General features: G+C 43.4%; 1 protein-coding gene across 3 annotated transcripts in view; it reads left to right on the top strand.

Annotated features, from left to right (window-relative positions):
• The window catches only part of LOC147678708 (phospholipid scramblase family member 5-like), a 250,081-nt gene that overhangs the window by 157,799 nt on the left and 66,660 nt on the right, over window positions 1-25,622 (top strand). For all 3 annotated transcript variants that reach the window (XM_086946158.1, XM_086946157.1, XM_086946159.1), the window contains exon 3: window positions 17,476-18,029. In XM_086946158.1, the coding sequence (XP_086802284.1) occupies window positions 17,476-18,029 (554 nt within the window). The remainder of the gene's footprint in view (window positions 1-17,475; window positions 18,030-25,622) is intronic.

Genomic DNA, 25,622 nt, shown 5'->3' with positions numbered 1-25,622 from the left:
GGTTTAGGTTCTAGGAGAGTCTCACGTGGACAGTACCAGGCTCTTTTCATAGAGTTTTTAATTAGGCGTCTAGGGTACCCTCTGAACTTGAGTTTCTCAGATAGGGTATTAGCTTCCCAAAAGTAATCTTCCTTTTTATAGCAATTTCTCCTCAGTCTCAGGAACTGGGAGTATGGCAGACTGTCCCTCAGAGCCCTGGGGTGACAGCTGTCATACCGTAATAAAGTGTTTCTCTCCGTAGGTTTACGGAACAGGGAAGTGTATAAAATACCCTCTTGGTGTTGGATATTCAAGTCAAGAAAGGAAATACTGTTTTGATTGTGAGAGATGGTATAGGTAAGGCCATTACAATTATGGTTCAACCAGTGCAGGAGGCCCTGAAGCTCAGATCCAGTGCCACCCCAGATTAAGAAGATATCGTCTATATATCTCTTCCACATGTTCAGTCCTTGGTAGAAGGGGTTTGTGGGAGACAAGATGGTGTTAGTCTCCAACCAGTCCATGTAAAGTATTGCCAAGGTGGGGGCAAAAATAGCCCCCATAGATGTACCCCGTACCTGTTGGTAATACTGGGAGTCGTACATGAAGAAGTTCTGGGTTAGACAAATTTCTAAAAGTTGTATGATGAATAAGGTTGGAACCCTATGGGGACTTGGTCTGGTGTTAAGGATTTCTTCCATCACACAAAGGGAGTCTCTTTGAGGTATGTTCGTGTACAATGACTCTACGTCTAATGTACACAAGGTCTCAGTTTCGGGATTAAATGCATGATTTTCTATGATGTTTATCATGTGCATACTATCTCTAATATAGCACTGGGTTGTTGGTACAAAGTCCTTAAGAAAATAGTTGACGTAATGGCCAAGTGGTTCTAAAACTGAACCACAACCTGATACTATTGGCCTACCTGGGGGTCTGTCAAGTCTTTTATGGATCTTTGGTAACGTATAGATCACTGGTATTCTGGGATTGGTAGTATTTAGATAGTTATATTCATGTTGGCTAATGATGCCTTTAGCCATGGCTTCTGTAGTAAGCTGCTTAATAACCGTCTGCAGTTCCTTAGTAGGATTACAGGGTAGCCTACAATAATGATCAGTATTGGAAACCTGACGATTTAATTCCTCTTTGTAATTATCAATGTCCTGTAGGACAATCCCACCGCCCTTATCAGCCGGTTTAATTATTAGCTGATTGTTGTTTTTCAAAGTGGAGATGGCATTCTTTTCTTCAATAGGGATGTTAAAAGGTATGAAGAGATGGGACTTTTCTAATTCAGAAATCTCTTTAAGAATAACCTTCTCAAACGTAACAATCTCTCTAGGTATCATATTGGTAGTAGGGGAAAAGGTGGACGGAGGCCTAAAGGGTGTAACAGTAATTTTAGGTTCAGAAGGGTTAAGTTCAAAATAGGAACGCAGTCTTAATTTGCGAAAGAAGGTCATCATTTCAGATTGTAGGTCCAAAAAATTGGGGTAAGTGGCAGGAACAAAGGATAATCCTCTTTGGAGGAGCGATGATTCGTGGTCAGTAAGTGGATGGTTGGAAATATTAAAAATAGGTATAAGGTTAGGAGCAAAATCAGAGTTGGGTCTAGGATTAGGGGCACAATTAGAATTTACCATTGGTAAAATTTGTGTCTCGTCTGGCGTTCCCCAGGGGGATTGTTCCATCTCTGCTGTTGTTTGACCCTGCCTCTCTTTTGGGGTTCTGAATGTCCTCTGGATAAAAAATTGGGAGGATTGCGTTGCTGGCCACTTGCTCCTTCTCCTGGGTCCGAACTATCAGAGGATTCTGCTGAAGAGTCCGTAAAACCCACTACTGTGTTTCTTTTATTGAAACGGCCCCAGGGTCTGGGGGTTTGTTGATGTGGGTTAAAGTTCCTGTTAAGATAAAATTCCTTCTGTAGATACGGATACGTCCGTTCCAAAGAAAAGAATTTAATGTCCTTCTTAACTTTATTCGATTTTTTATTTTGTTCTATCCGGTGAAACTCAGCAACTGTTTTGTCAATTTTTTCTAATAAGGACTTCGTATCAACAATGGTTTTATCGTCTGTAATCTGTTTTTCCAGATCTTTAATAGTTACATCCAGTTTTTTGAGTTCCTCAACCGCAGTGTCAATACCAAGCACTAGCCAGTGACGGGAGCAAGTGGTGCCAATACCACTAAAGCCTGTAATGTACTTGGGATTGTCAGTAAACACTCCGGGAATATTTCGTACTTGTTACCTCAGATGTACCTTCCCCAACAGGTAACTCTAATTTATCAGAAGATTTAGAAAAATATAAGAAAAAACATGCTCGTTTAGAACTAATGATGCTCATGTTAACTCAGTATTTGAAATCCAACACCATTCCTCTTGGCCTACAAGTACGAAATATTCCCGGAGTGTTTACTGACAATCCCAAGTACATTACAGGCTTTAGTGGTATTGGCACCACTTGCTCCCGTCACTGGCTAGTGCTTGGTATTGACACTGCGGTTGAGGAACTCAAAAAACTGGATGTAACTATTAAAGATCTGGAAAAACAGATTACAGACGATAAAACCATTGTTGATACGAAGTCCTTATTAGAAAAAATTGACAAAACAGTTGCTGAGTTTCACCGGATAGAACAAAATAAAAAATCGAATAAAGTTAAGAAGGACATTAAATTCTTTTCTTTGGAACGGACGTATCCGTATCTACAGAAGGAATTTTATCTTAACAGGAACTTTAACCCACATCAACAAACCCCCAGACCCTGGGGCCGTTTCAATAAAAGAAACACAGTAGTGGGTTTTACGGACTCTTCAGCAGAATCCTCTGATAGTTCGGACCCAGGAGAAGGAGCAAGTGGCCAGCAACGCAATCCTCCCAATTTTTTATCCAGAGGACATTCAGAACCCCAAAAGAGAGGCAGGGTCAAACAACAGCAGAGATGGAACAATCCCCCTGGGGAACGCCAGACGAGACACAAATTTTACCAATGGTAAATTCTAATTGTGCCCCTAATCCTAGACCCAACTCTGATTTTGCTCCTAACCTTATACCTATTTTTAATATTTCCAACCATCCACTTACTGACCACGAATCATCGCTCCTCCAAAGAGGATTATCCTTTGTTCCTGCCACTTACCCCAATTTTTTGGACCTACAATCTGAAATGATGACCTTCTTTCGCAAATTAAGACTGCGTTCCTATTTTGAACTTAACCCTTCTGAACCTAAAATTACTGTTACACCCTTTAGGCCTCCGTCCACCTTTTCCCCTACTACCAATATGATACCTAGAGAGATTGTTACGTTTGAGAAGGTTATTCTTAAAGAGATTTCTGAATTAGAAAAGTCCCATCTCTTCATACCTTTTAACATCCCTATTGAAGAAAAGAATGCCATCTCCACTTTGAAAAACAACAATCAGCTAATAATTAAACCGGCTGATAAGGGCGGTGGGATTGTCCTACAGGACATTGATAATTACAAAGAGGAATTAAATCGTCAGGTTTCCAATACTGATCATTATTGTAGGCTACCCTGTAATCCTACTAAGGAACTGCAGACGGTTATTAAGCAGCTTACTACAGAAGCCATGGCTAACGGCATCATTAGCCAACATGAATATAACTATCTAAATACTACCAATCCCAGAATACCAGTGATCTATACGTTACCAAAGATCCATAAAAGACTTGACAGACCCCCAGGTAGGCCAATAGTATCAGGTTGTGGTTCAGTTTTAGAACCACTTGGCCATTACGTCAACTATTTTCTTAAGGACTTTGTACCAACAACCCAGTGCTATATTAGAGATAGTATGCACATGATAAACATCATAGAAAATCATGCATTTAATCCCGAAACTGAGACCTTGTGTACATTAGACGTAGAGTCATTGTACACGAACATACCTCAAAGAGACTCCCTTTGTGTGATGGAAGAAATCCTTAACACCAGACCAAGTCCCCATAGGGTTCCAACCTTATTCATCATACAACTTTTAGAAATTTGTCTAACCCAGAACTTCTTCATGTACGACTCCCAGTATTACCAACAGGTACGGGGTACATCTATGGGGGCTATTTTTGCCCCCACCTTGGCAATACTTTACATGGACTGGTTGGAGACTAACACCATCTTGTCTCCCACAAACCCCTTCTACCAAGGACTGAACATGTGGAAGAGATATATAGACGATATCTTCTTAATCTGGGGTGGCACTGGATCTGAGCTTCAGGGCCTCCTGCACTGGTTGAACCATAATTGTAATGGCCTTACCTATACCATCTCTCACAATCAAAACAGTATTTCCTTTCTTGACTTGAATATCCAACACCAAGAGGGTATTTTATACACTTCCCTGTTCCGTAAACCTACGGAGAGAAACACTTTATTACGGTATGACAGCTGTCACCCCAGGGCTCTGAGGGACAGTCTGCCATACTCCCAGTTCCTGAGACTGAGGAGAAATTGCTATAAAAAGGAAGATTACTTTTGGGAAGCTAATACCCTATCTGAGAAACTCAAGTTCAGAGGGTACCCTAGACGCCTAATTAAAAACTCTATGAAAAGAGCCTGGTACTGTCCACGTGAGACTCTCCTAGAACCTAAACCTAAACAGCTGGCAGAAAAACTGGTTTGTGTTACTACCTACTCTCCCATCTCTAACCGGGTTAAACAATGTGTCAAGAAGAACTGGCATATCTTGAATTCAGGGGTGCTCAATTGGGATACTCCCCTTTTTGCCTTCAAGAAAAATAAAAACCTCAAAGACCAACTGGTGAGGGCAGCATTACCATCTGTTAGAAATTTAACCCTTCATGATCACTGGCAATTACCTCCACTCTTGGGCCATTCTCGCTGTGGGTCGTGCATTGTTTGTGATTTCTCAATTGATGGCAAAGAATTTGTGTACAACAATGTAAGAAATGTACTTAAAACATTCACAAATTGCAATAGTCAGAATATTGTATATGCCATTTTTTGCCCATGCAACATGATATACGTGGGTCAAACTAAACAAAAAATCAAGATGAGGATATCGCAACATCGCAGCCGTATCAAGTGCAAAACAGCGAATGCCCCGTTGGTGGAACATTTCCTGGAAAAAGGACACTCGGAGAATGATATCCGCTGGACTGTTATCTCCCAAATCATCATTCCACCTAGGGGTGGTGATCTCACTCGCCTCCTAAACAGAGAGGAACTCAAATGGATTTTGAAGACTGATAGTCTTAACTCAGGTCTCAATCTTCAAGATGAATGGACTGCCCTTATCTAAATTCCTGGTGCTTAATGTGGTCAGAATTGTTACCTGTTGTAAATATGCATTTTAAATGTTCTTTTTTTAAATGTATTGTTTAATTGCTTGTTCTCAAGCCCGTCACCACCTTCATTAATTCACTATAGTCTTTCCCCTATCCTTATCACTCCCTCACGCACTTTTTCAGTGCTCTAAGATGGCGCTTATAGAAGCCCCTCGTTTATTTCCATGCCCCTCCTCTCGACCTATCAGAAGCAAATATATTGCTTTACTCATTCCGTTGCGAGCACGCCAGGAAGCAGACTCCATACCGACTAACCCGGTAAGTCTATTCCCGTTACCTTTGATACTTGAGCCTCCCCATGATTTTTGCCACACTGGAGTGACTCCTTCCTCTTTCCCAGGTTACCTGGCAGCCGTTGAAAACCACGTATTACCGCGGCTTCGGCAACCCGATTGAGGTAATACAAACTCCTCCGGATTAACTCGCGGGCTTCCCCCGTTATGGCCGCGTTGTTTTATTCTTTATTATTATTTTTCTTCAGGGTCAACTTATCCTTTCCCAACGCAGGACTTAGCCTCTACCTTGTGAGGCGCTCCGGTAAGCATTACGCTGCCACCCCTGGTACCTTTAGTTCGCCGAGCACTTCTAAACACGGCGGTATGATTTTAAGCCACGACGGGCTCGTTCACATAAGCCCGCCTTACTTAGCACTTTCACCCCCGTTATTTACTGTGACTCTCCCGCCCCCCCTCCATTTTGCTGTAGTCACTGCGGTATTTTAAGTCACGACGGGCTCTACAACACAGTCCGCCTCACTAAGCACTTGCACTACCGGATTGACAGAAGATCCGCCCTTTCCTTCCCCTCACAAGGTTAAAATCCTTTAGAATTCTCTATAATGATGCGTCGCAGACACAACCCCTGCACCCTGTTAATGTTGCGTTAGACTCTGGTCACTTACCAGTCACTTGTTTGTTAGTAGATATTGTCTGTGGTACTTAATGTGAATATTTCCTCTTCCCCCCTTTAGGCATTTAGAGGCTAAAAACCATAAGGCTTTTCATTGTATCTGTCCTGATGATGGACCCTGTGATTTAATAAGGGTCCGAAACGCCGTCGACTTTATAAGCACATATATTAACTGTGATTACTATAGGATGTGATGTGCTTAACTGTGATACTCTGTACAACTGCATTGTTAATAGAGTACTTCGCTTTGCCTTAAAAAGCCCTTCTTTGCTCTGTATATCAACCCTATGTACTTGCTCTGTTAGTACTGGACACAGGCTTGTGGCCCACTCTGGTTGACTGTTGGAAGGCATTTTTCATGTGATTTGAATACATACATTTGAAGTAAAAACTCTGAAAGACCACTGTCCGGCTGGACATGCCTTTCTAAAAATATAGATTGATTCTGTCTATATTTCATTGTGTGCTGAAATTTTCCAATGTTGGGGACCAATGTTGTTTAATAAAAGTATGTTCCCCGAGGTCCCTGCTGACTAAATTGGGGTCCCTTGTTGTTGTTGAACCCTCTAAGATACCAGAGCACTGACAGCCAAGGGCAGAGAGCATCTGCGGGGGCCGGGGGAGGGGGGGGGGCGTGGAGGGAGGGTAGGAGTCCTCACAACCCCTGCAGTCTGTGAATCTTAGACCAACCGCGTGCAGTCCCCCTACTCACCCCCCTCAGGGTACCAATGGGAGTATGCATGTATGTATATATGTATGTATGTATGTATGTATGTATGTATGTATGTATGCATGAAAGTATGCATACATGTAGGTATGTATTAATGGACGTATGTATGCATCTATGTGTCTATATATGTATGTATCTATCCATGTATGTATGCATATATGTTTGTATTAATGTATGTATGTATGTGTATATGTATGTATTCGTGTATGTATGTATATATATATTTATGAATATATGTATTAATGTAACTATGTTTATATGTATTCATGCATGTATGTATACATGTATGCATGTATTAATCTATATATGTATGCAGGTATGTATATATGTATGTATCCATGTATGTAAGTATGTGTATATGTATGTATGTATGTATGTGTATATGTATGTATAAATGTATGTATTAATGTAACTATGTTTATATGTATTCATGTATGCATTTATGTATACATGTATGCATGTATTAATGTATGTATGTATGCAGGTATGTATGCATGTATGTATGTATGTATGTTTGCATTAATGAATGTATGTATGCACGTATGTCTGTATGTATGTATGAATGTACACATTAATGTAACTATGTATGTAATCATGTATTTATGTATTACTATAGGTATGTATGCATGTATATATACATGTGTGTATGTATATATTAATGCATATATGTATATGTGTATGTATGAATGTATGTGTGTTTTGTATGCATGTGGTATTTCTATAGCACAAACCTAGCTCAAAGCCAGAAAAGCACAGTAGAGGGTCAAAGTCAAGGATACAGTCGCCAAGTGATATGAGAGGGGGGCTGGTTATTAGATTGCTAATGCATTGTGATGTTGTGTTGCTTAAAGATGTGAGTCCTCAACTCTTTCCTAAATTGGGGCAGTCCTGATGGATATGGGAAAGTTGTCCCATATCCTGGGTGCATCGATGGAAAAGGCCTGCATTCTTATAAATAAATCACATTAGGAAACAAGAATTACAGTCTCAGTGATTCACAAACACGAATCTTTTCAGTGTATTTCAGAAAAATCACAGGAGTTATTCTAACCTTAAAGAAACTAATAGTGGCCAAAGACATAGAGTTTAAGATATTTAAAAGACGCATGCACAAAATGAAATAAATGATTGTTAAGAAACAAGGAGCTGCGCTCTTCATTGAAACGGGTTGACAGGTAAGTAAGTTGGTAAGGATGCCATCACGAAACAGCGGTGCTGAGCAGTTAAAAGTAACTAGTTAGTAACGGTGAAGGGACCGTGGAGCACATTGGCATTTTGTAGAATTGCAGCCATGCTAGCAACTATTTGGAGCATTTACAGTTTGATCAGCGAGTGAACTGGGATTTTTTATATTTATTATATGTTCATATGTGAATTCCGGTGGGGTTTTTCCAGTGTTTCCAAACTTGTGATGGGGAGGTGTTTTTCAGAATGTTCCTTTTATTACAGACACTGCGTGATATAAGCACACGTTATAGAGACCTATTTAACTGACCCAGTAACTGAAAAAAGTCCCCACTCCAATTTATATAGGCTATATATTCGTGCTCGCCATTGTTGAAATAAGGGTGGCTTTTCCTGTAGCCACTCAGTGGCAATGCACATTCGTGCAACAGTCATTGTAAAGAAAAGAAAATGTCGAAAACAATATAATCTATCCACGGGGTTATCTTTGAGAATTTTTCCCAATATTAACATCGCAGGCGTAACAGTCAGGCGAAAATTAAGTACTAAAGACATACATTTTTCAATTTCTCCTATAAATCCGGCCAACCTAGGACAAGAAAAGAAAATGTGTATACTGTCTGCATGATCAGCTTTACACCGGAAACATTTTCCATCAAAACCCTCTCCCCATTTGGACATACATTCAGGCGTATAATATAAATCAAACAAGGTTTTGAAAAATTGAGCTTTTAAATTAGCCGACATTAAAGCTTCTTTAGACAATAAGATAAGGTCTCCCACAACTACTTCTGTATCCCCTAGACTGTTGGCCCATTTTACCCTTATTTTCTCAAGATCGTCCAACTTCCCTTCTACTAACATTCTATGCAAAGTACCAATTTTCACCTGTCTGCTAACCCCCTCGATAACTTGGTCCTTTTGTAGAATTAACTTTTGTCTTATGAGAAAATCCCGAATTTGTAAGAATTTAAAAAAGTAGCTTCTGGGTAGAGCAAACTGATCAGTTAATTCCACAAAAGATTTACACTTGCCATCCTCCATGCATTTCAAATATTGATGGATGGTTATACATATGTTCAGTTGCCTCCCCTGTAATCAAAATTCTCATTTTCAATAAAAAACAAACGATATAGTAAAGAAAAAAATCTGGTACCCCTAACCCTCCCCTTTCAATTGGTAACATCATGTGTTTCATAGCTCGTCTTGGTTTTCCGGGACTTCAAATAAATTTCCCACATAAGGATTGCAAAACCTGTATCTTAGATTTTGGAATTTCCAAGGGTATTGACCTAAACAAATATAACACTTTAGGTAAAACATTCATTTTTATAATGTTAGTGCATCCAATAATAGTCAAATATAATCGTTCCCATCTCTCAAGTGACATCTTCAATTTGTCATATACTGTATTCCAATTAGAGTCAATCAGTTCTGTCATATTAGCCTTGATCAGTATCCCAAGATAAGTAACCTCCCTCACCACTCTCTCGTTTTCCCATGTTAGGGCTTCCGAACATAAAATCTGAGTTTTTGATTCATTGAGTTTATAGCCAGTTATAATTCCAAAATCTTTTGCAAGACTCTCAATCTCTAAAATAGCGGTATCCGGATTAACAGTGATCACCGCGATATCATCCGCGTAAGCGAAAACAGAGAAAGCAAAATCAAATACTATAAAGGGGGGTATAAGAGGATTTTGGTTTAATTGTTCTACAAAAGGATTAATATACAAAGCAAATAATAACGGGGAGCAAGGGCAACCTTGGCGAGTCCCTGTAGTAATGTTTAAAGAGTCAGAAAGTGCTCCCAGAACAGAGATTTTGGCAGTTGGTTTAGAATATAAAGAATTGATTGACTTAATACATTTCTGGCCAAATCCCATTTTGGCCATTAATCTCCATAAGTAGTCCCAACACACACGGTCAAACGCTTTTTCTGCATCTAACAGAAAAAGCGCTAATTTCTGATTATTTACCGCCGCGATGTCAAACAGCGTGATAACTTTGTTTATATGATCCACCGTTCCTCTTTTCGGTATAAACCGTGCTGTTGTCGAGAAACTAAAGATGTTACAACTTCGGATAATCGGTTGGCCAAAATCTTTGAATAAATCTTATTATCAACATTCAATAGGGATATTGGTTGATAAGATCCCACATTATCCGCAGGTTTACCTTTGTTGCAGAAAACCGCAATGGTCGCTTCAGACCAAGTACTAAGTGGGTTTCCCTGCTGTGCTTCCAGCATTACACGCAACATTTCATCGTTTAAGCTATTAAAAAACTGTTTACATACTTCCGCAGGTATTCTATCGGGGCCAACGGCCTTACCAACTGCCAAGCTCTTTACTGCCGTTTCTAACTCTACCATCGTTATTGTTAAATCCAATTCATCTGCAATTACAGAATCTAAGACTTTCAGCCCTATATCCAATCTATCACTCCATTCAGTAGTTGTATCTGGCCTATCTTCCTTCGAATATAATTCAGCTTAAAACTTTTGAAATATATTGAGAATTTGTTCCGGCTCTGAGTGAGATACACCCTGAGAGTCTTTCATTGCATTGATGTTCCAAGCTGACTCCTTCATTCGCCGTCTTACCGCTAATCTTTTACCGATTTTTTCCCCAAATTCATAACTCTGCATTTTAGAATTTAAGAATCTCCTTGCAATTTCTGTATTCCAAAAGCCGAGAATGTTAGCCCTAGCCTTTGCTACTCCATTTTCAACCTCCCAAAGCTCCTTTCTACCCTGGACAACTTCCCTTGTTAAAAGAATCTCTGCGTATGCCAACTGCTCATATAGTTTATCAAGTTCTTTTTTAAATTTCTTTTGCTGCCAATATGAAAAACTAATGCACTCACCCAGGAACCCCGCATTGAAAGTGTCCCACACAATGCCAATATTAGCTGTACCCTGATTATTAATAAAAAAAGATTGAATCCAACTTTTCACATGTATATTAAATTCTTTATTCAATCCCAATTTACGATCATAAGAAAAGATAGAAGGTGTTAACCTCTTCACTCGTCCCTGTATTTCAATCGTTATCGGAGAATGATCAGAAGTGATTCTGGGGTAAGTTCTAATTTTAGCACCTTCCAATAAATTTTCTGGGGAAAAAAAGTAATCTAATCTAACCAGTTTTTTGTGGGGATGTGAATAAAAAGTAAACCCATTATCACCCCCCCTGAGCTTTCCCCATACATCAATTAAGCCTTGATCTTGTAGTAAATTAGCGAGAGCTTTATACACTCTTGGTTTTCGACCTTTATAGTTTCCATACCCATCCTGCATTGCATTATTCGACAAGTTTATATTCATATCCCCACAAATCACTATTGGTTGTGAAAAGTTAGCTAGCTCCAGATTTATTTCGTTCAAAGGAGCGGGGTCATCCAAGTTTGCTCCATAGACTGCAGCTAATGTTAACTGCCTGCCCCCGGTCCTACACTCTACGATGGCCCAGCGCCCACTTTTATCCACAGATATCCGACCAACATTTGTAGAGTAATAAGTATGGCTACCCCCTTATCATACTAGTCTGTCCAGAGGCAGCAACTAATTTAAAACCAAGATCTTTTAACACCCCCCTTTTTGACCATGGGATATGTGTTTCCTGTATACACACTATGTCAGGTTGGATATATTTCAATTCTGCGGCTAATTTTTGTCTTTTCATTGGATTATTCAGTCAGGACACGTTCATTGAGCAGATTCTTACCCCATTATTCGCCATTGTAATTGTACTTGTAAATCCATTAGCTGCCACAATCTGTCTACCACCCTCCCATCCAACATCACAAAGAATGCTATAATAAATGCTACTAAACCATTATTTTCATTTAAACTTTTCTCCACACGTTCTCCATGAATTTTGCTGTGAACTCTTTTTTCCCCCTTTTTTGCACCCCCCCGTGAACCCCTTCCCCCCCTACCCCCCTCTTCGGACTCACCCACCCTCTCCCACCCTGCCCTTCTCCCTTAATAGAGGCTTTAGGACTTATGGTCCTGTGATGCGAGTTTGCCCCCCAACCTCCTGCCGTCCCCCCACAGAGTTTACCCCCTCAATTCTCACCATACTCAATCCCCCTGCTTCCGGTGAAACTCCAAAGCGAACTTAATAAATGTACAAATACTATCAGCTCTTTGCTCTCTATGTACAAATCTCAAATAGAATTATTGCTATCCATAATCAATATCTCTCTGCAATTACAATGTCACCAAGAATTCTTTAGCTGCACTGGCGGTCATGAAAAATCTTCTACGTTCCTTATGAATGACTTTAAGCTTAGCAGGAAACATTAAATATGCCTGCGCTCCTTTTTCTTGAAATTTTGATATAAGCTGTCTTAACTGCCATCGCACTTCTACAGATTGTTTGCAGAGATCAGGTCTAACAAAAAATTCGCATTCGAGAGCCTTACATTTTTTATCAGGGCGAGCTCTCATAAATAATTCCTCACGAGCTTGAAAGCTATTGAATGCCACCAATATAACTCTAGGTTTCTGATCCCATGGATTTACTCTAAAAGGGAATCTATGGGCCCGTTCCACCTCCCGATCCCAATCCCATTTGGTAACATCTGGCATTGCTTCTTTTAAAAGCGACACTATAAAGCCTCGAGTATCAGACCCCTCTTTCCCTTCCGGAATCTGCAAAAATCTCAAATTGTTTCTACGGGATCGATTCTCAATGTCAACAAGTTTCCAATTAACGTCTTCCTTGGTAGCCATATGTACTTCAATAGTCTTTTTTTGTTGAGCTACCTCGTCCTCTAGCGAAGAAATACGTGATTCTGCCTCCGTGGCCCTGGTCAAAAATTCTGAGTGCGATTTCACCAACCGCCTCACAGAGTTCTGCAGCTTTTTACAAGAATTCTGAACTCTCAGGCTATCCTCTCACGTCTCATCCCTATGCTGCATCATGGTTTGATAAATCAATCCCAGAGAAATGTCCTCCATTTCCGACTCTAAATCAGTCACCACAGCTTCAGTGCTTACAGATTCTTCTGACCTATCTTTGTCTCTAGTATCTAATTGCAACTTCCGAACAGTGCCATGCTCTATCCCATCTTTCTCCATTAAATCAACATTCGAACTGCTGTGATCGCTTCCTTCCTCTAAACATCCATCCTCCATGCTCATTCGAGTAGCATAAAGTTCTGCTAAGTCCTCGGAGGATGACATAGATCGATCTGACAAGGAGTAAAAATCAGCAGAATCAGTCTTGCCACCAGTAGGTAGTGCTATCTCATCGCTGTTTAGCAAATCCGAATTCACATTTAATGCAGCAAAAGCATCATCTCCCTTCTCCGCAGTAGAGGTTAGCGGCACACTAGTATCAGACAGGGTGCAGGTACCAGATATAGGTGAAGCCAAAACTGTAGCATCTGAGGTGAGGGGAATACTCAAGCTCTCTGCTGTAATCATCACCTCTCCATTCACTACCAATGCTGGGGCGGGAACGGGGGCAGGGATTAAAGTTATAATAGCTTGGGCGGATACCGTCTCATGTACTCCTTCTGCTCCCAACCCCTGAACTCTGGGTAGCACTGACTGGAGCTCAGTCTGTTTTGGAAACTTTAGTTTTCCTGCATCCTTCATTTTAGTTGCTGAGAACATCTCGGGTATTTTCTTTTTTAAACTAGCAGCCTCCCCCTCCTTGGAAAATACTGCAGCCTGTTCTGTTGTTTTACTCACAGAAGGTGCGGAGGGTACGGCTGATGCCCCTGATGCCGATGAAAAGGCTGTCTCTATTCCGTCTGCATTTTCAGCAGCAGCCCCCGTGCCCGGGCTCTTCTACCTTTCGGCCCCATTTTCAAAACCGACGCCGTCTGCCGAAGAAACACCTCGCCTCCAGCCTCTACACCGCCTTGCTTCACTCGCAGGTGCCGTGCAGCCCAGGTGCGCTGAATCAGTTGCCGGGTCAGGTGCTGCCAGAGAGATGCCCAGCGCTCCGCATGCGTGCCCCGGATGGCTAGTTCCACCACCGTCCGTATCGCAAACATGCAAAGGCTGAACACCACGCCACCCAAACCACCCTGCGTCAAAGGTGAGGTTCAATCGCTCAATCCAAAAACGCCGTTTAACAGTTAATCTGCTCGGGTCTGTTCCACCATACAGCCATTAGCCCTGGGAGGTCCGGCAGGAGCGACTCACTCACGTGTCCAGCATATATGCCATCTTGCCTCTCCTCCCTCTCTTGCCTCTCTGAAATTGAATATCCAACTCTCAATCATCTACCACCCGGACTTTTGAAGGCGATTCACTTGATATGCCCTTCACTAATTCTCCTCCTACCTTTCCAGTTTGATCCCTATCACCTGCTGAGTCTCTCAGGGTTCCACACTGTCTCCTGTCATCCTCGTCCTCTTGGTGCTCAACGCACAGATAAGAGCATCAAGATTCACCATTATGCACAGTGCAAAATTACGGTTGTGCCTGAAAGTCTCATTTGCTTCAGACACCAATGCCACAAACGCTGTCTGCCAATCATCCAGACCTGTATGTTCAACTCCTACTATAGCTCAACCCAACCAAGAGAGAAAACTCCTGCTATTCACCAACATCAAGAGACAAGAACTAGTAAAAAACTGCCTCAATGAGAAGAATCTTGATGAATTCAAACAACAACTTTCACCAAATGCCAAGTCTCTTGGATTCACCCTGGACACCAACCACGCCCACCAGGAACACACTGACAAAAAGCAAAGACAGCTTGGCACCATTTCTCTCTTCTAAAGAAAGTGAAATTGTTTCTTCAAAAAAGTAACTTTCGAGCTGATGTTCAAGCCCCCATACACTTGCATTGAAATGGTGGTAACGCTGCTCCATGGCCTCCGACACTCCTCACTGTCACCCCTTAAGGGCATTGTACACGCTGCAGCACGTCTCATCCGGGGCCGAAAGAAGTATGATAACATCACTCACATCCAGATCAGTGGTGGCTGCTGCCATATAATGTGCGGGAGCAGGAGGGAAAAATTAAAATTAAATAAAATGATTTACCTGACTCTGCCACCCGCCTCAGTGCTCCTCTGCTACGCAGCACACAGAACAGGCTCCAAGACTCCCCCACCCAATCCCGACCCTGCCCTCTTGCTATACCAAGCATGAGAAAAGCAGTAGGATTGGCCTAAGTGGGCTGGGCTGATGCACACGCAGGCACAGGGAGTCTGTGCCATTTCTCCACCCAGCTGTGGAATACAGCTGGCTTGGAGAAGCCTAAGTGTGCATGTCTGTTTGGCCATCCTATGACGGCCGCCCAAACCGACATGCACACTTACAGTGCCCACCACTCCTTCTCCCTGACATGGCCTGGCCCTGCCCTAGACTGGCATCAGCTCAGTCAGTAAAATTAAATTATAATAAAAAGTTTTTTATTTCAATTTTGTTTTTTCCTGGCTCGCAGTGGGACGACGCTCTTCCGCCATTACGACGGAGCCGCTGCTGACTAAGATGGAACTCCATGTTCTCCCCTTGCCAGCCACCACCATCTTCAAAACCAGCTGAATCATCCATTAAGCCATCATGATCAGTAGCCCCACTTATCTTGGAGTGAAGCTTACCATCTCTGGTGGCTCTCGGCACACCTGAAATGAGATTTTATCAACAGGGAGGGATGAGGAATTAGTGTGTCCGTTTCTTTCCCCAGGGTAGTAGATGCAATTAATCAAGAAAAAATGGACACTTGTAACACTACTCGACCTTTGGTTCAGGGAGGATAGGAAACCCTCAAAAAAATCAATGTTAGTTGGAATGCGGTATATATGTTTCATCCGCCCCACATTGAGATTATGGCAGTTATCATTGGGTATTCCTGTTTGTGTTAACTGCCAGCCTCATCCAGAGGCACCTCTAGTCTCGAGTGCAGTGTCCAGAGACAAAAAGGATTTCCCCACAAGAAAAGGAATTAAACAAACAAGTGATACACATAGGAGATATTGTTAAAAAATGGAGAAAATGCCCAAATGCTTTTATTACTGGGCAAGTATCCACTTATTAAAAATGGATTATATACTATCTTTGGACCGAGTTACTAGGTCCTGTAGTATTGCATGAAAAGAGTTGTCGACATGTTTCAGCTCCTTGGGCCAGGAGGTCTGTGGAGCTTTCGTCAGGACTTACAAACACATAATTTACTCACACAACTTGTGCGGTAATCCTTTTCACATACTAGTTGCTATGGAAAATACGCTCTCCACATTCTGCTGTGTAAGCGTTCGGTATTTCAACGGGGACCGCTTATTCAAAGCGCAGAGCCGTGTGGTGGCTACACATTGGCCTTGTGCTGACTCTGCCCCGGGACCGGGGGCAGAGTCAGCACAAGGCCAATGTGTAGCCACCACGCGGCTCTGCGCTTTGAATAAGCGGTCTCCGTTGAAATACCGAACGATTACACAGCAGAATGTGGAGAGCGTATTTTCCATAGCAACTAGTATGTGAAAAGGATTACCGCACAAGTTTTGTGAGTAAATTATGTGTTTGTAAGTCCTGACGAAAGCTCCACAGACCTCCTGGCCCAAGGAGCTGAAACATGTCGACAACTCTTTTCATGCAATACTACAGGACCTAGTAACTCGGTCCAAAGATAGTATATAATCCATTTTTAATAAGTGGATACTTGCCCAGTAATAAAAGCATTTGGGCATTTTCTCCATTTTTTAACAATATCTCCTATGTGTATCACTTGTTTGTTTAATTCCTTTTCTTGTGGGGAAATCCTTTTTGTCTCTGGACACTGCTCTCGAGACTAGAGGTGCCTCTGGATGTGGCTGGCAGTTACCACAAACAGGAATACCCAATGATAACTGCCATAATCTCAATGTGGGGCGGATGAAACATATATACCGCATTCCAACTAACATTGATTTTTTTGAGGGTTTCCTATCCTCCCTGAACCAAAGGTCGAGTAGTGTTACAAGTGTCCATTTTTTCTTGATTAATTACACCTGAAATGAGGTCAACATGAGACTGCAGACTAGGAAGCGAATAAAAGTGTTTTTTTCTTTTTTTAAAGCAGAATCATATTTCTCATTTCTAGTGCTATATCTTGTGTTTCTTTGGTGGCAGTGTGTGTTTTTTGTAAGTGTTGGACTAGTCTATTAATTCCTGAAGCTTATGTGAAGTTTAAAAAGCATTGAAATTAAGTACATTTAATTACAAAAGTATGGAGGTTTGTAGCCTTATTACATATTTTGTGTGAAATTCTGAAAACAAGCCCACAATCAAAGCTCCTTGAGAGCCGCCCGGAAGGAATAGTAGTGAATGTTCCATGGTAGGGTCAGGAGGAGAGGTGGGTGGTTAATGCTGTCTTGTCCTTCCTTCCCCATCAGGTGATAAAATTGAGTATGAGCCTCAGTACCAGCCTCATCAGTACCAGCCTCAGCAGTACCAGCCTCAGCAGGACCAGCCTCAGCAAATCCAGCATCAGCAGCACCAGCCTCAGCAGGACCAGCCTCAGCAAAACCAGCCTCAGCAGTACCAGCCTCAGCAGGACCAGCCTCAGCAGTACCAGCCTCATCAGTACCAGCCTCAGCAGTACCAGCCTCAGCAGAACCAGCCTCAGCAGTACCAGCCTCAGCAGGACCAGCCTCAGCAGTACCAGCCTCAGCAGAACCAGCCTCAGCAGAACCTGCCTCAGCAGAACCTGCCTCAGCAGTACCAGCCTCAGCAGGACCAGCCTCAGCAAAACCAGCCTCAGCAGTACCAGCCTCAGCAGGACCAGCCTCAGCCGTACCAGCCTCAGCAGAACCAGCCTCAGCAGTACCAGGGCACCCAGGCTGGGCCGCCGCAGTCGCACCAAGCAGCTGGCGCCTCAAGCTTTCAGCCAGTGCCATACATGATGGCAATGCCCAACATACCTCCAGGGCTGGAAGGCCTGACACAGGTGAGACACCCTCACTGCCTTTCTCCGAGACTTTTTATTTTATTCTCAGTTTTCCAGCTTTACCCTACTTTAGCTATGTCTTTTCCACTTTCTCTGCAAGTCTAATCTGTCAGCTCTGCCAGACTCAGACTATCCAGTCATGCAGCTCTCATCCTTATTGCCAAGCTGTTCATGCGTTTATCCCTGCACTCACCCCCAACATCATCACCACCATCATCACCACCACCATCATCACCACCACCACCATCAGCCCCCAGCCCCCTTCCCAGGCATCCAGGCTTTTGAAGAGATGCTGTTAACTTTGGTCCTAGGAGTATAAGTGCTTCATCAAATAGTATTAATGTGTCTCCATCATCTCTGTCAATGCCCACTTTTTAGTTTTTACCCTAATGTGGCCCAGGGCCATTAATGACATCACAGATAGTCCAGGTTGTCGCCTAGGAAAGCAGAGTACTGTTTCCATGCAAGGGCTGCATTTGTCAATGGACAAAGGTCCTCTGCCGGCACTGCAGCACCTGGAATAAAATAATTTGTCTCTTGCCATTTGTACGTTTGAGACAAAGGGGTTGCTATACTGGTGGCATTCACCATGGAGACGACCAACATGCCATGAGTTGTCATTGGCTGGTCTTGACCTTTGACTTATACTTGGCACACTTCCTGCTCCTTCACTGGGCTGGACCTGGCTCCACATAGCAGAACCCACAATATTCCATGTGTAGGAACATGGCGGCCATGTTATAAGGGCTGTCAGAGTTCAAGTCCCAGCAATAATGTATGTTTGGAGCCAATGACTAGGCGAGGGCCATGACATTCTCATTATGGCTGGGCCTGGCTGAGGGAGGAAGGAGAGATGAGAAATCAAAACAGCCCTGGAGCTGTTGCCAACTCCTGCACGGCATCATGCTTCACCTGTCCCTTCTGAGAGTGACCCTTCTCCGGCAGCCTGCAGTTCTCTGCCCGGGATTATTTCTGCCCTGATTGTTAATGGTGAGAATCCATTGGTCTTGCTCATGTCTGCCTCTTAATACTGTTTATTGTATGTGACCAATAATGCTTATTACTTTGAGGGGCCAATGATGCTTGTTACTGGGTGGGGCCATTGATGCTTGTTACTGCGTGGGGTCATTAATGCTTGTTAGTGTGTGGGGCCATTGATGCGTGTTAGTGTGTGGGGCCATTGATGCTTGTTACTGTGTGGGGCCAATGATGCTTGTTACTGTGTGGGGCCATTAATGCTTGTAAGTGTGTGGGGCCATTGATGTTTGTTACTTTGTGGGGTAATTGATGCTTGTTACTGTGTGGGGCCATTAATGCTTGTTAGTGTGTGGGGCCATTGATGTTTGTTACTGTGTGGGGCCATTGATGCGTGTTACTGCGTGGGGCCATTGATGCTTGTTACTGTGTGGGGCCATTGATGCTTGTTACTGCGCGTGCCATTGATTCTTGTTACTGTGTGGGGCCATTGATGCTTGTTACTGCACGGGCCATTGATGCTTGTTACTGTGTGGGTCCATTGATGCTTGTTACTGTGTGGGGCCATTGGTGCTTGTTACTGCGCGGGCCATTGATGCTTGTTACTGTGTGGAGCCATTGATGCTTGTTACTGTGTAGAGCCATTGATGCTTGTTACTGTGTGGGGCCATTAATGCTTGTTAGTGTGTGAGGCCATTAATGCTTGTTAATGTGTGGAGCCATTGATGCTTGTTACTGTGTAGAGCCATTCATGCTTGTTACTTTGTGGGGCCATTAATGCTGGTTAATGTGCGGGCCATTGATGCTTGTTAAGGTGGGGCCATTGATGCTTGTTAATGCGCAGGGCCATTGATGCTTGCTAATGTGTAATGGCACTAATGTAGGGCTATTCATTCTGATTGCTGAGTAAGGCTATTACTGTTCACTACTTTGCAAGAAATTGCAGAGCATTTACTTCCATGGGCCATTGATTGTGCTTCCTGAGGTCACTGAGACCCACAACTCATAAGGCTTTTTATAGATATGCTGCCTAGGACCACTGAAGTATATAATGTCTGAGACCACTTTGGAACGTTACTGCCTAGAACCACTGATCAAATCAAAAGCACTAGTATAGTGCAGCACTATCACCCCAACTCAGTAAAATAGCCTGGTCGTGAGGTTCTTTCTGAACTCCTGCAGGGAGGGAGGTGTTCAGAGATGGAGGGGCAAGTTGTTCCAGGTCTAGGCTGCGATGTAGGAGAAGGAGCGGTGGTGAATGCGGGGGTTGGGGTGCCCTACAGGATAGCCTGGCAGAGTGTAGGTGTCTTGTGGGGCGATGGAAATTCAGTCAATGGTTAACGTAGGCTGGTCCTAGGTCAAGTAGGGCTTTGCAGGCGAGAGTGAGGATCTTGAACTGCATCTCTTCTGGATGGGGAGCCAGTGCAGGTGTCTGAGGTGGGGGGTGTTGTGGGTCATTTTAGGGAGGTCAAGGATGAGTCTGGTGGCTGTATTCTATATCTTTTGGAGTCGTCTGTGGATCTGGGCGGAGATGTCAGTGTAGAGAGCGTTGCTGTAGTCGAGGCGGCTGGTGATGAGGCCCTGAGTGGTGTTTATTCTGGTGTCGGTTTGGATCCATCTGAGGATTCTGCGGAGAGTGCAGATGGTGTAGAAGCAGGTGTAGGCGACTGAGTTGACTTTTCGTTTCTTGGTCATTTGGCTGTCCAGTAGGATGCCAAGGTTGCATACCAGGTCTGTTGGTGTGGGTCTAAGTTCAGTCAGCCACCAGCTGTGGTCCCAGATGGAAGTGTTCTTCTTGAATCTTGAAGATCAATACTTCTATCATGTCAGAGCTGAGTTTAACGTAGTTGTCTACATTGGTCATTTTGTTGCAGAAGTTGGCTGTGGAGGTGGAGGGGTCTTCAGAGACCTAGAGCATGAGTTGAGTGTCGTCTGCGTATGAGAATCTGTTGGGGCTGTTGGATCTGACAATGTCTGCGCGGCGGGTCATGTAGGTATTGAAAAGGGTGGGGCTGAGGGATGAACCTTGGGGTACGCTGCAAATGAGGACCTTGGGTTCGGAGGTGAAGGGAGACAGCCAGATGCTCTGAGGGCAACCTGTCAGGAAAGAAGCGATCCACTTGATGTAGTGGTGACACATGTCGATGCTTTGGAATCTGTTGATGAGGGTGCGGTGGGACAAGGTGTCGCACGCTGCAGAAAGGTCAAGGAGGATCAGGACTGCAGTCTCTCCTTGGTCGAGGAGGAACCTGATGTCATCTGTGGCGGCAGTCAGGGCGGTCTCTGTGCTGTGGTTTGCAGAGAATCCTAATTTGGAGGTGTCCAGTAGGTGGGTCTGTTCCATTTATTCAGTGAGCTGGTGGTTGATGACCTCGAGTACTTTGGCCAGGTAGGAAAGGAGGGAGATAAGACTGTAATTTTTGAGTTCGCTGGAGTCGGTGGACTGAGTCTTTAAGAGGGGTCGGATCTCTGTGTGTTACCAGCTGTCTGGAAAGGCTGCTGTGGAGATAGAGGAATTGATAATGCTGTTATGTACTGGGCTTATTGGGTTGGATCTGAGGTTGAGGAGGCGGTGGGGGCTGGCGTCGGTGGGTGCATCTTAGTGGATGGATGACATGAAGGCTGAGGTAGTCTGGGTGGTGAGCGAGGACTAAGTGGTGATCGTTCGTCTGGTTAGCTTTGGTTGGCCGGGGCTGTAGAGGATGAGCCCTGAGGTTTGAGGTTCAAAATTGTTGTACATGGTGGCGATCTTGTTGGGGAAGTAGTCCGAGAGGGTGTTGCAGAGTTGGAGAATACTTTGACTCTCTTGAAGAGTTTTTTTGTGTGGTTGGCTCCTGTGTTGATACAGGTTGTGATGGCCACTCTCTTACTTCTTTGATGCTCTGCTGGTAGTTGTGGAGGTGCGCCGTTGACTCTCGAGTTGGCAGTCATGCTTGGAGGCTCTGAGCTCTGGGGGGCACCAGCTGGCTTAATTTAAGGCTTTGTTGGATTTGCTTGGTTTCATGGGGTGACTCTGTCGGCACATTCGGTGATCCAGTGATCAGATGCATGTTATTGCCTAGGATCACAGATGCATATAATGTCAGAGACCACTGATGGTTCACTGACAGAAAATCGACACCCAAAATATCCTCATACCACAATATCCAGTTAAAAATATCGATGTCAAAAATATCGACATCCTATATTTATGAAGGTAAGTACTAAGATATCGGGGAAAAATATGGATCTCATTATTATAGTCATTATTATAGTTATATAAAATGTTGTATATATATATATATAAAGTTAAATAAAATTATTAAATATATTAAATAATAACATTTATTATAAGAAATGTAATATACATTTTAACAAATATAACAAACTTATTTTAAAAAGTTAAACACATATATAAATTAATATATCCGACAAAGTTGCTCTCGCAGTGAGGACACCCGCACAATGTTTAATTAACCTTCTTTATTGGGAGGCAGCAGCAAGGAAAGATAGTCTTTTTCAACGTGAAATTCGCACCATCTTCGCCATACGCGTTTTGGAATATTGTTTCCCTTCATCTGTGGCGTGGTGCATCTGAAGGAGAGAAGATCGCGCATTCAATTATTCAGGTGATTCTTAAAGGTATTTGTCCCGCCCCACTGGGCGTGTGCGCTCTGAGCACTGTGGTTCTCGTAGTCTTTGAGCAAGTTTAACATTCATAGTGATTATCGCTCTCTCTCTCCTTTCCAATATGCTCTCGTTGGGTCGTTGACTGGACCAGCCCTCCTTGATGCTCGATTTGTGCCAGACCAAACAGGTACGTTGTTCCGCAGTTGTGCCCTGTAACATAAGACACACGGATCAGCTGGAAAGCCGTGGGGTACTCCTCGTGGCCGGAGCAGGCCACAATTTTATCCGACAAAGTTGCTCTCGCAGTGAGGACACCCGCACAACGTTTAATTAACCTTCTTTATTTGGGAGGCAGCAGCAAGGAAAGATAGTCTTTCTCAGCGTGAAATTCGCACCATCTTCGCCATACGCGTTTCGGAATATTGTTTCCCTTCATCTGTGGCGTGGTGCATCTGAAGGAGAGAAGATCGCGCATTCAATTATTCAGGTGATTCTTAAAGGTATTTGTCCCGCCCCACTGGGCGTGTGCGCGCTGAGCACTGTGGTTCTCGTAGTCTTTGAGCAAGTTTAACATTCATAGTGATTATCGTTCTTTCTCTCCTTTCCAATATGCTCCCGTTGGGTCGTTGACTGGACCAGCCCTCCTTGATACTCGACTTGTACCAGACCAAACAGGTACGTTGTTCCGCAGTTGTGCCCTGTAACATAAGACACACGGATCAGCTGGAAAGCCGTGGGGTACTCCTCGTGGCCGGAGCAGGCCACAATTTTATCCGACAAAGTTGCTCTCGCAGTGAGGAAACCCGCACAACGTTTAATTAAACTTCTTTATTGGGAGGCAGCAGCAAGGAAAGATAGTCTTTTTCAACGTGAAATTCGCACCATCTTTGCCATACGCGTTTCGGAATATTGTTTCCCTTCATCTGTGGCGTGGTGCATCTGAAGGAGAGAAGATCACGCATTCAATTATTCAGGTGATTCTTAAAGGTATTTGTCCCCCCCCACTGGGCGTGTGCGCGCTGAGCACTGTGGTTCTCGTAGTCTTTGAGCAAGTTTAACATTCATAGTGATTATCGTTCTTTCTCTCCTTTCCAATATGCTCCCGTTGGGTCGTTGACTGGACCAGCCCTCCTTGATGCTCGACTTGTGCCAGACCAAACAGGTACGTTGTTCCGCAGTTGTGCCCTGTAACATAAGACACACAGATCAGCTGGAAAGCCGTGGGGTACTCCTCATGGCCGGAGCAAGCCACAATTTTTTATCCGACAAAGTTGCTCTCGCAGTGAGGACACCCGCACAACGTTTAATTATACTTCTTTATTTGGGAGGCAGCAGCAAGGAAAGATAGTCTTTTTCAACGTGAAATTCGCATCATCTTCAGCATACGCGTTTCGGAATATTGTTTCCCTTCATCTGTGGCGTGGTGCATCTGAAGGAGAGAAGATCGCGCATTCAATTATTCAGGTGATTCTTAAAGGTATTTGTCCAGCCCCACTGGGAGTGTGCGCGCTGAGCACTGTGGTTCTCGTAGTCTTTGAGCAAGTTTAACATTCATAGTGATTATCGCTCTCTCTCTCCTTTCCAATATGCTCCCGTTGGGTCGTTGACTGGACCAGCCCTCCTTGATGCTCGACTTGTGCCAGACCAAACAGGTACGTTGTTCCGCAGTTGTGCCCTGTAATATAAGACACACGGATCAGCTGGAAAGCCGTGGGGTACTCCTCGTGGCCGGAGCAGGCCACAATTTTATCCGACAAAGTTGCTCTCGCAGTGAGGACACCCGCACAACGTTTAATTAACCTTCTTTATTTGGGAGGCAGCAGCAAGGAAAGATAGTCTTTTTCAACGTGAAATTCGCACCATCTTCGCCATACGCGTTTCGGAATATTGTTTCCCTTCATCTGTGGAGTGGTGCATCTGAAGGAGAGAAGATCGCGCATTCAATTATTCAGGTGATTCTTAAAGGTATTTGTCCCGCCTCACTGGGCGTGTGCGCGCTGAGCACTGTGGTTCTCGTAGTCTTTGAGCAAGTTTAACATTCATAGTGATTATCGCTCTCTCTCTCCTTTCCAATATGCTCCCGTTGGGTCGTTGACTGGACCAGCCCTCCTTGATGCTCGACTTGTGCCAGACCAAACAGGTATGTTGTTCCGCAGTTGTGCCCTGTAACATAAGACACACGGATCAGCTGGAAAGCCGTGGGGTACTCCTCGTGGCCGGAGAAGGCCACAATTTTATCCGACAAAGTTGCTCTCGCAGTGAGGACACCCGCACAACGTTTAATTAACCTTCTTTATTTGGGAGGCAGCAGCAAGGAAAGATAGTCTTTTTCAACGTGAAATTCGCACCATCTTCGCCATACGCGTTTCGGAATATTGTTTCCCTTCATCTGTGGCGTTGTGCATCTGAAGGAGAGAAGATCGCGCATTCAATTATTCAGGTGATTCTTAAAGGTATTTGTCCCGCCACACTGGGCGTGTGCGCGCTGAGCACTGTGGTTCTCGTAGTCTTTGAGCAAGTTTAACATTCATATATATATAAATATTTACTTTAAAACCATTAATAAACTATTAATTTAAATTTCTTTTATAATTTTAACATTATATAAAAATGTAACAAATATATATTTATTTATTTATCTACATATACCAATAACAAAAAATCTATTTAAAACATTCTATTATAAATTAAAACATTAAACTATTTAAACTCCTTTGAAATTAAATTTCCCACTCCAGTGAGTGCAACAGTAGGGGAAGTGTTGGATAGCGGAGGGATTAAATTTATTGTTCCCACTGCAGCCAAAGCAATAGTAGGCAAAGTGTTGGATAGCGGAGGGGTAAAAATTACTGTCCCTACTCCAATAAGTGCAGCAGTAGGGAAAGTGTTTGATAGCGGAGAAGTAAAAATTACTATTCCCACTCCAGTGAGTGCAACAATAGAAACAGTGTTGGAAAGCGGAGGGATTAAAATTACTATTCCCACTCCAGTCAGTGTAACAGTAAGGAA

The sequence above is a fragment of the Lissotriton vulgaris genome, chromosome 12 (assembly GCF_964263255.1).
Source record: "Lissotriton vulgaris chromosome 12, aLisVul1.2, whole genome shotgun sequence".
NCBI lineage: Eukaryota > Metazoa > Chordata > Amphibia > Caudata > Salamandridae > Lissotriton > Lissotriton vulgaris.
Note: the sequence above shows the minus strand (reverse complement) of the source record. Positions and strands in the feature narration are given on the sequence as shown.